General features: G+C 35.1%; 1 protein-coding gene across 3 annotated transcripts; it reads left to right on the forward strand.

Annotated features, from left to right (window-relative positions):
* The first annotated feature begins 1,013 nt into the window (after nucleotides 1-1,013).
* LOC306851030 (tubulin-specific chaperone cofactor E-like protein) lies at nucleotides 1,014-10,354 on the forward strand. 3 transcript variants are annotated; one of them, XM_079387072.1, is made up of 9 exons: nucleotides 1,014-1,735; nucleotides 3,051-3,235; nucleotides 3,975-4,147; nucleotides 4,274-4,416; nucleotides 4,957-5,138; nucleotides 5,572-5,828; nucleotides 5,971-6,097; nucleotides 6,230-6,346; nucleotides 7,759-10,354. In XM_079387072.1, exons 3-9 carry the CDS (start codon nucleotides 4,006-4,008, stop codon nucleotides 8,075-8,077), a joined length of 1,287 nt encoding a protein of 428 aa, XP_079243198.1. In that variant the 5' UTR covers nucleotides 1,014-1,735; nucleotides 3,051-3,235; nucleotides 3,975-4,005; the 3' UTR covers nucleotides 8,078-10,354. The 3 variants fall into 3 exon arrangements, with proteins under 3 accessions (XP_079243198.1, XP_079243199.1, XP_079243197.1); XM_079387073.1 differs by lacking the exon at nucleotides 3,051-3,235 and having other exon boundaries at nucleotides 1,567-1,735; nucleotides 8,314-10,348; XM_079387071.1 differs by lacking the exon at nucleotides 3,051-3,235 and having other exon boundaries at nucleotides 1,581-1,735.
* Nucleotides 10,355-10,892: the final 538 nt, after the last annotated feature.

Below are 10,892 nucleotides of genomic sequence, written 5' to 3' on the forward strand. Positions count from 1 at the left end.
AGGCTGAGGAGAAATTTCTGCGAGGACCTGTCATTGACATAAGGTACTGTAAGGATACTATAAAGGAAAATGTGGTCAAACATGACACCCTGCCATTATTCACAAATAACCATTTCTTTCTACAACTATCCAGCTTTAGTTTTTTACCAGTGAGTGGGAGCATTTTGACAGGAGGACTGAACAACAATTAAAAGAGAGTCATCAACCGGAGTCATCCTAGTTCATGTTTTTAATAAATGTTGTTAATAAATAAGATTGTTGTACACAAACAAGTTGTCTTTTTCTTCTCAGATGGCTAAATGGCCCTTGGAATTTTAGAAAGGGGTGAATTGTGTTTGTCTTTATAAAATGCTTTGTAGGACACTGTTCTGTAGCTGTATGACAACCAATAGTGAATACTAAAGCATAAATAAATATTAAATATTTAATTGATGGTCCATATGATTACACTGTAAGTCTGATGGGCTGAATATGGTTAATATCTGAATGTAACTACTATATATAAATTCACAACAACATATATATCACTCCATCTCCTGAAAACCTGAATATATAGGCTACAGTAGATCATGTACCATTACATTGTCCATTTGATCCAAATATGTATATAATTAAGTTTTTAATTCACTAATGAAATGTTTAATGATAATTATTATTTTTTATTTTTTTAACGCTAATTAATTTGTCTCCTGTAGGCTATGTATGTAGACCAACATTGAATATGTGCAGATATTTTAATCTGTAGTGCAGATAATCTGATATCTTAATGCAATTTTTATAAATTCACACAAAAACAACAAAACTCTGAATTAGTCAATGTTTATGGACGGGACGGTTATTAGTGAAATTTCGAGCGTCGTGGTTTAATAATTTTGCTGTATGTCCTCCTTCCCTACTGGACGCACCAGGAACAACAGGGCCGTGGATCTGCCTGCTCCGGGTCTGCAGCCTCCCCGAAAAGAGAAAAGAGAGTTGTTTTATATTTTGAAGAAAACGAAAAGGCAGTGGTGTTTGATATCATTTTGTTTTATTGCAATGCGTGTACGCTGCATGAACCACATTTTTGTGGCTATTAATATTTTAAATGAAACAGAAAAGAGGCAACGCTGTTTGATATAATTTTGTTTCACTGTATGCGGCTATTAATGTGTTTATATGAAAACAAAAAAGGCAGTGGTGTTTGATATCGTATTTCGTCGTATTGTATACAGTGTAGATAATTTAGGCGAGCTGACTGACCTTATTTTGCAGAATTACCGGACTCCAGAGTTTGCGTACTTGATATTGAGAAACGGCCTATGTGATATTTGGTCTGTCAAACATATTTATGTCGCTAACTAGAGTGTTCTCTGCCATGAATCACTAGTGACTCATCTCTTCTGTTCATCTTTTGCATTCTTAAGTCACGCTGTAAATATTATTTTAAAAACCACACGTGTAAACTACTCGATCTATAAATGTACAATCGGAAAAATCCAGAAAAATGCCTTTTTAAAACGTCTGTTGTTCTGCGTCTGCGCGCACAACTGAACGGGCCAATCAAGAGCGCCCAGCTGGAGTGACGCCACTTCCGTGACAATAGGGTCAGCGTGACAGATTTATCAACAATAACAAGAGCGACGCGGAACAGTTCGGAGATCAAAGTGCGAGTCTTTAAATGACATGAAGTGGATAAACTGACGGTCCAATAAACAGCGTCCTGTCCCGCGTCTCACCGAGGAGCTGCTCACTCGATGTAAGACACTTTAGGATGATGGAGGGATGTTTTTGGCTTTAGCTAGCTAAATATTAGCTGAAGTATGGTCATTCTCAGGTTTTGACTTATAAAGATACAGTCTCGTTCCGTGTCATGTAATATTTGGTCGTCTGTTTCGGTGACCTGTGCTGTCAGCTTTATTATATGTATCCTCGTGCAGTAGCTCAAGGGAAATATAATCTGACACTGATTTAGCACCAGTGCCTATTATAAATGTCCTGCGATTATAAAATCACAAAGGAAGGTCGCAACACCTTTATCAATTTATCATTACGTAATTGTCATGTGGTGGTTTGCAAAAGGTTCCTTGTCTGAAAATGTACGAATGCTGGTTATACTTTGTGGATTGTGTTGTAGATTTCCAATGAAATATATATATATATATATATATATATATATATATATATATATATATATATATATATATATATAATGTCTTGTTATATTGTCTTGGCAATGTGTGTGTACATGTTTATGTTGACACACATTTGTATAATGGCATGGGTATTGTGAAGGTGATTTGAGGACACTTCCTGTGTCCCCGTAATTCACAAGGCTTAAAAATTTGTTGTTTTTTTTGTTTTCGTTTTTTTTTTATCTAAAAATGCACAAAGTTTCCTGTGAGTGGTAAACCAAACAAATTGTGAAAACCCAAATTATGTGTATGAATATGTGCTACTTTTGTAGTGCAAGGATTGTCTCTTTGAAAGTTATTTCTGTATATGTTACATTATAAAGGGAAATTACAAAATGTCAACTAATTTATTGCAGTTGCCTGTTTAATTTAATACATATCTAATCGTGTAATCCATAAAAAGTAATTTTTTATAGTTTTTATTTAATTTCAGCCATATTTGTTATGCTTTTGCACTACAGCTACTATTTGATCTAATTTTTTATTTAATAGGTATATCACTATCTGTATTAAATGTGCAAAATGCTGTAAAATGTAAAGGCATCAGCTCTTTTTCTTGTACTCAAAACACTAGACTTTAATGAAGTTGCTTTAGGCAGTGTATTGTCCTGACAACTTTTTGTTTAACAAGTCAGTTATTGTTCTTTTAGTAGTGTTATAAGCACAGCTCTGTCGAAATAGTGTTTATATGGTGGTGGTCTTTTTTTCATGTCTTTCCCTTAAGAGCCTGTAGACCTGCTCTGAGTTGTAACAACAACTCATATGTTTTTCATATGCATATTGAGTGTGTTGGCTTTGTTGAGGCAGATTGGTGTAGTTACAGCTGAAGGTGGATTGGTCATCTGTCCTTCTTGCTGACCTGGTGTCTTCTTTCTGCAGAGCACTTTTATCTCTGAGAAGTGCCGTGAGGACGCTGAGCAGAGCCCAGTCTCTTTGCTGGTTTGCAGCCACATTTTACATTTGAGCCCTGACACTCAAAGGACAAATAACTTTTGTAATAAAAGTAAACTTTATTTTATGGCACAGCTGTGACTTTGGACCTGTGAAGACAAATTGCACAGCAGGTGAAAGCCTTTAATATTCATGCTTCTCATATACATATTGGTTAATCTAGGAAAAACGTGTTCAATATAGTTAAATTATTTTTGTCATAAGACAGTATTGTTATTCTAAGTCGGCAGTTGCATGACTTATTTAGTCAGCAGATGGTTAAATCTAGGCCAGTTCTATTTAAAAGTTGAACTGTTAGCCCAGAGGGCTGCAGCTTCTTACTATTTGTTTAACTGAACTGCTTGAGGTTGTCTGACACATGGGTCATGGCATGACACACTTTTTTAATAAATGATGGAGGCACACATACTGTAACTAATAAATAATGTAAATACTTATACGTTTACAGTATGTATTAGTTAAATGTAATAAAAGTTCAAGCAAAACCAGTATTATGTAAGATTAATAAAAGACTGAAAGTCATGTGGTACAATGAGGAAGTGATTTATAGGACATGGCTCTATGTCAAGGTCAGTAAGCCTCTTCAAATATCAGATAATGTGACTATTTCATGACAAAGCAAGTCTAGTTCAGGATCATTCAGACAAGCAGACAGTCCCACCTCAATGTCACGCTATTGACTGAGCTAGAAGCTGACATGTACGACTCCTCAAACACCATTTTAAAACCAGCATTTTGGGAAATCGACCAATGAATGGTTTGGTTATTTCTGCACATTTACTAGCAACTATTTAATATTGTTTAATGACACACTTTGTCTCTATAAACGTATTGATAACTTTGTATCTACAGTTGCATAAAGTGCACAGTGTTGGTAGGTGCAATGGAAGCTTCTGAGACAGAAGGCCGCACCTTTATGCAGGCGATCAGTGAGAAGTACAGCCCGGAAAACTTCCCTTGCCGTCGGGGTCCAGGCATGGGTGTCGTGGTTGTGCCGTCTGTACATCAGGGATCACCTATGAAAGGTGAGGCTTGGGTTAGTTAAAAACAAGTCATGTAAGGTTCCTTGGTGATTTTAGTGTTTGCTTTGGCAGCTGTAAGCTGTTGTTGTGTTTCATAGTTCATTAGTTATGTGGTCATTCTGCCTTCAGAACGTCTGAACCTGCCCAGTGTTCTGGTTTTGAATGGCTGTGGAATCAGTCATGCAGGAGACGAGGGAGAAATCGTCGCTGCCTTCTGTGCTCATGTAATTGAACTTGATCTGTCCCATAACAAGCTCCAAGACTGGCATGAGGTGAGGTAGTCTGAGGATCCGCACTTTATTATAATATTCTTTGTCACCCTCATTTTCATCCAATTTCATATGCTGTTATACTTTTTTCTAGAACACAAAAGGTAACATTTTTAAAGAATTGCTAAACAACCTTATGTTGTAAAACAGCAATTCAACGCAAAGAGGCTGTCAAGCTCCAAATAAAAATACAGAAAAAACACCTTAAAAATAGTCCATATGACTCATGCACTGTGTAGCTTTGAGTGAGAAACTGACTAAAATGGACTGATTTTATTATCTGTAAATGCAGTATTAATAAATAAACATACACTGTTGTTCAAATAATTGTAGTCAGTAAGATTATTTAAAGATAAATTGATTTACCTTTATTCAGCAAGGACACATTAAATTGATCAAAAGTGACAGTAATGATATTCATAACGTTATAGAAGTTTCTATTTTAAATATATTGTGTTCATATACTGTATATATGTGTGTGTATGTATATTATACATTTTTATGTCCCTTAAATCTGTCTTTTAACCTCTTAATCTGTTCTAGATCAGCAAAATTGTTTCTAACATCCCGAACCTGGAGTTCCTGAACCTCAGCTCTAATCAGCTGAGTAATGCAGTCTTGGAGCCGGACTGCGCAAAGGCCTTTTCTAGCATCCGCCGCCTCGTTCTTAACAATACCCAGGTGTCCTGGGACGCAGTGCACACATTCACACAAGAGATGCCTGAGTGAGTCGCATTTTAAACTCTTGATGTTTTAAAAAAAATATAGACTGATATTATGTGTAACAGTTACTGGTGTGGTGTACATGTGTGGTATGGATTCCTCTGAGATATTATGGTATTGATTTGATATCTTTTTTTCACATACAGAGTATTGTAATGGCCGTGTACATGCAATCCTGCATATGTCTTACATAAATGATTGATTTTTCTTTTCATTGTACCATCATGACACTGTTGTTTCTCATGGGATCATCCAATTTAATTTGTTACTGTATTGAGCTATAAATTATGTTTAATAGATTTATTCATTCAATGGCTTTCAGGTAACATTATGGCCAATGAACAGCTCTTTTCTTGCTTTAAAGTGATCTGTCAGATTTTATGAAGGTGTCTCTGGTATGACAGCTCTCCATTAATATTGATCTGTTTTGTCCAGACTAGAGGAGCTGTTCCTGTGCCTTAATGAGTACACCACTGTGACACCGGCCGCCATGCCCTGCCCCACACTGCGTCTGCTTCACATCACAGATAACAGCCTCCACGAGTGGAGTGAAGTGCGAAAATTCGGGTCCATGTTCCCTGCACTGGACACTCTGGTCATGGCCAACAACAACCTGAGCTCCATTCAAGACTCAGGAGAAATCCTTCAGCGGCTCTTCCCTAACCTTCGAAGCATCAATCTGCACAACTCAGGTATCATTGTGTTAGTGACAGTTGCTGGGAAAGAGTCTAAATAATCATAGCATGTGTGTAATTGTCTAATTATTACTATTTTAGTAAGGTGTAATTACATAAACCCAATAAAAACTTTTTTTTATCATTTTTTGTGAGTCAGGACTTAATCGATGGGAGGACATTGAGAAGCTTAACTTGCTGCCCAAACTGGAAGAAGTGAGGTTGCAAGGCATTCCTCTACTGCAGGCTTACACTAGCAAGGAGCGTCGCAGTCTAATGATAGCCCAGTAAGTCCAATGTATCTTACAGGGATAAATGTGACGAAAGAGTAAATAATGGCTGAATTTTCACTTTTGGGTGAAATTGATAGTGATGTTGTAGAAATGTTGATGAGAAGATCTCATTGCTCCCGCCTGCAGACTGCCATCAGTGACCTCCCTGAATGGGAGTGTCGTGACGGATGGCGAGAGAGAAGACGCTGAGAGATTCTTCATCCGTTATCACTTGGATCATTCAGAGGAACAGCTGCCCCACAGGTATCTTTAAGGCATGAACACTGTTGTATAGACCAGTGGTTCCTAATCCTGGTCCTGGAGAAGCCCCAACACTGCATGTTATTGATGTATCACTTATCTGACACACATATTTAAGGCCTTGGAGTCTTTACTAATGAGCTGATGAAATAAATCAGGTTTGTTTGATTAAGGAGACATCTAAAATGTACAGTGTTGGGGGCTCTCTAGGACCAGGATTGGGAAACACTGGTGTAGACCAGTTAGAACCTTATTGAATGGCGCTTGGACTCACACTGTGTCTACACCAGATTCGAACGATGCAACTAGCAACAATAGTGTATACTTGATGCAATGCAGTGCGATGTGACGTGACAAATCACCAACAGTAAACTGGTGCCCCATTCTATTTCTGACGTACTCGAAGCGCTTGCTCTAATTTTATCTCACGTGGACAAAGGACAAATTGATTTGCAGTCACTTGGTTGCATCAAGTGTAAACAGCTTTTAGCGGTTTAAACAATGGTCAACAACTGTTGCATCTGGTGTAGAGACAGTATCAGGCAGCGCTTTAAACTGTTGGTCTCTGTACTCATAAAGACAAATGCCTTTGGATGTTGCCAAAAATTTTAAAAGTGTGCCTTGAGATCTATACATTTTTTTCCATTATCTTGTGGTCTGTCCAACTGTTTTTGAGCGCATTCAGCATAAACATAGTCTGGAAACGTTCAGTAAAATAGTATATTTTTTATGTTATAGAATTTAGCTTTATTTCAATGCAACTGACTTTGTTTTACGATATATACTCCACACATGACAATTTTGTAAGAAGTATTATTTATACTTAGAGTGTGTTTCTGGTTAATAATTAATTATTAAATAAAATGCATTGTTTATTAAATAATTATAATATAATTTAATCTAATTATTCTATTATAAATAATTATAAGCCAGATTTAAACTTATTATCCCACTAAGTTGCTAGAATTTAAACATTTTCTCAAACTGAAAGAGAGAATTGCATATAGAAGACAGTTCATGCTAAACCGCTTGTGGCAGTGCTGAATGCAACACAAACCTTTTTTTTACACATTACATTTTTTTTGTATACATTTGAGAACCAAATATGCTTGAGTACACTGTAAAAAAACGATTTTTCTAGGTGTGAATAAAACAAATATTTTTCAGTAATATTTTACAAGTAAATACTACTACAGTCTTTAAAAATTCATATTTACTTCATTGTGCTACTTGTATCTATTTGTAAAATTTACTAGTAATTTCTCAGTGAAAATTGTTCGAAAGAATTGTTGTTTTTTTTCAGTATAGCTAGAAGTGCTTGCTTTACAGTATTTTGACTTTTTAGGTAGGATTTTTGGTTTGCCCATGTAGTGAAAGGCTGAATTTGGTTTAAGTGTTTTAATTTCGCTTTGGAGATATCACTGCTTGGTGACCAAATATGGGAAACTGGCTCCTCTGGCTGAGATCGACCTGAGACCACGTTGCCACGCCAAAGTGGAGGTGCGCTATGAAGACAAAGTGGAGCAGGTGAGCATCCGCTTGGACCAGACCGCCGCAGAGCTGAAGAAGCAGCTGAAGACTGTTTTGCAGCTCCCCACCAGCAACATGCGCCTTTACTACATCGACAAGGAGGCTGCCTTTGGCCCCGATGAGTTGAAATACAGCACACGGGCCTTGCACTCTTACCTAATTCAAGATGGGGATGAGATCCTGGTTGTTCCCAAAACAAAATAACCGTCTTTCTCCAGGATCACAAAAAAGCTATATTTAAATAACCAAATCCACTTTGAACTAGCGCCATCTAAGCTCCACAGAGTAAATGGGACTGTCTTTCAGGGAAAACTTCTAGGATTTGCTGGGGATTTAGTTCGGCATATAACGTGTCATGTCACTACACGGTCACAAACACCATGACTCGTGTGCACCTTTGGTTTTGTTGCTGTTATTAAAGGTTTCCTTTTTGTCTTCAGATTCACGAGCACCCCTGTATTTCAAATGCTTGTTTCTTCAAGAATAAAGCACAGAGGAGGGCTATGGAAGCCCAGGATGTGCTTTTTACATATTTTAATACAATCGCCCATAGCTGAAAGAAAATGTTGCACTGCACAGATGTCTTAAAGAAGAAATCATGGATATTCATTGCCTGCTGATGTGTGTCGTATGCTGTCAGCCGTTAATTACATGCAAAAGACTCTCAAGCCTTATATATTGTATGGGCAGTGCTAGATTCACATGAGGAAAGATTTGCGAAACATCTTATTCACAAATGTTTTTAAATGTCCAGTTCAATTTTATAATTTGATTGAAGAATCCAGAAGGGAATTGCGGAGTTGCATGCATTTGCTATTTAATGTGGTATTTTATTTTTTTGTTTTGATCCTTTTTAATATTTCTATTAGTACTTTCTCTGCCACTTTGGAAGTGAAACTTGTACCTCCAATACAAAGCATATGCTGAGAAAAGTGCTTATCCTCATTGCACTTGTATCCATATTATGGAGTGTGTTTATTTTTATATTTTACTTGCAGAATAATGAGATATGTTAAGTGACAAAACATCAGTCCACCAAAGACTGATTACATACATGTATTATATATATGATTATTCACAGTATTTAATTTAGATTTACTGATTGGTGTTATTTGTTAAAAACGAAACAAAACAAATCAATAGCATCAAAGTAATTAATGACGTTTTCATTTCTGATTTTTTTAATATTTTTTTTATCCTTTTAAAAACACAGAAATGTTCTCATTTTTGAATCCTTTTAAAGATACTGCAGCTTGAGTAAAATGTGTGCTGAAATGTGCAATGCAAGACTGTGTGCCATGTTACGCTGACACTCGCAAATGCTTAGGTTAATAGTAGATTAGCTTTTCTCTTATGTACTGATATATAAAAGTGTATGAAATGACATGAAAATGTTGAAGGCTAGAAGCATTTCTCATGAAACATTTTGGGTTTCTTGTTGGTAAGACGTGATCTTGAATTAAGCTGTAATTCAGAATTTGGAATCAGTTTTTTGATCATTTTATAACCAAAAAGTGAAATGAGTAGTTAGTCAGATATTTAATAGTGACTTATATGAGTATAGCTTAAACTGGAACATAAAATGTTAAAATCAGCTCGCATAGCATATTTAAGGGTTGTTGTTTGGTCGGAGGAAGAAAGTAGATAAAGATTACGTATGAAGGTTTTAGCATTCTCTATTCCTTTAACACTCTTTCTGCCTTTATCTGCAACCCCTAATCAAACATTAAAGCAGAATGAAGTAGGCTACTGTTTTTTTCTCTGGAGAATTCCCTTTTTAGAGTATCAATATTTGATGTTCTGTGCCCACACAGGACATGCTATTGATATTAGGGTTTCACTTTTGCATAATTATTTTATGTTTTTTTTATATGTGTGTATGCATTATTGATATTCCAGTTTTACGACCTTGAAGGTAATGCCACTTAAACTGTGACTGGCGCATATTAAGTGTGAAGATGAAAGTTAAATTTACCACTGTACCACTAAAGACAATGTCTACCACGTGAAATTTATCTAAATTTATCTTTATCTAGACATTTTTCAATCATTGTGACTCTCAGTACATTATTGTTTTTATATCTAGATTGTGCATTTTATATTTATTTTGCTGTTTTTGTTAGGATATTATGTGTTGAATTGTTTGCCTTATCTGTTGTACATTTGCAGTTCTTAATCTTGGGTTAAAGTTCATTTGTAAAGGGTGTGTAAAAGGCTATTAAGTGTCAAAGGGATGAGAATTCCAGAGAGTTGTTTATCTAATGGATGCATTCGGCCTGTTATTGTAATGAACATACTTACATACTTAAACTTGAGTTGCACACAGTCACACCATTAAAGTGTTACGATTATAAAATCAGATTTGACTGTTTTATACCATTTATTTGCCAGCATATGTGCACAATAATGTATCTATGTTTGAAAGTTGAATGGAGTGGGTCAAAGGCTAAGGAAAAATAAACTTGTCTTTTACTGACGGTCATTATAGTGTTAATATAGTATTTTTATATTATAGGCTCCTTATTGATTGATATTTTGAAATAACATTTATTTTTAACATTGTATTATTAATATTATAGGCTTCTTATTTATTGATATTTGGAAATAACATTTATTTTTAACATTTTATTATTATTATTAATATTATAGGCTTCTTATTTATTGATATTTTGAAATAGCATTTATTTTTAACATTTTATTATTATTATTTATATTATAGGCTTCTTATTGATATTTTGAAATAACATTTATTTTTAACATTTTATTATTATTATTATATTTTATAGATTTTAAATATGATATAGTAATTTTAGTACTTTATTTTTTTAAGTTTTGCATATATTTTATTTTATTTGAGTTAATAAATCGGTTAATGAATTTACTTAACAACATTGCTGTCATTGCCATTTTCCCCGAATACGTTTAATGTGATTTTGTTTTTAGATCCACACTCTAGCATATTTCTGTTTAGCATTGTTTTTATATATAATATATATTATATAAAATATTCATATATAAG

Source organism: Barbus barbus (assembly GCF_936440315.1).
Source record: "Barbus barbus genome assembly, chromosome: 31".
NCBI lineage: Eukaryota > Metazoa > Chordata > Actinopteri > Cypriniformes > Cyprinidae > Barbus > Barbus barbus.

Excerpts from the sequence above, each read along its gene's own strand:
- LOC306851030 (XM_079387072.1), top strand. The coding sequence starts at position 4,006 with ATGGAAGCTTCTGAGACAGAAGGCCGCACCTTTATGCAGGCGATCAGT. Across the intron at positions 4,417-4,956 it reads AGCTCCAAGACTGGCATGAG|ATCAGCAAAATTGTTTCTAA; the intron begins GTGAGGTAGTCT and ends AATCTGTTCTAG. Across the intron at positions 5,829-5,970 it reads CATCAATCTGCACAACTCAG|GACTTAATCGATGGGAGGAC; the intron begins GTATCATTGTGT and ends TTTGTGAGTCAG.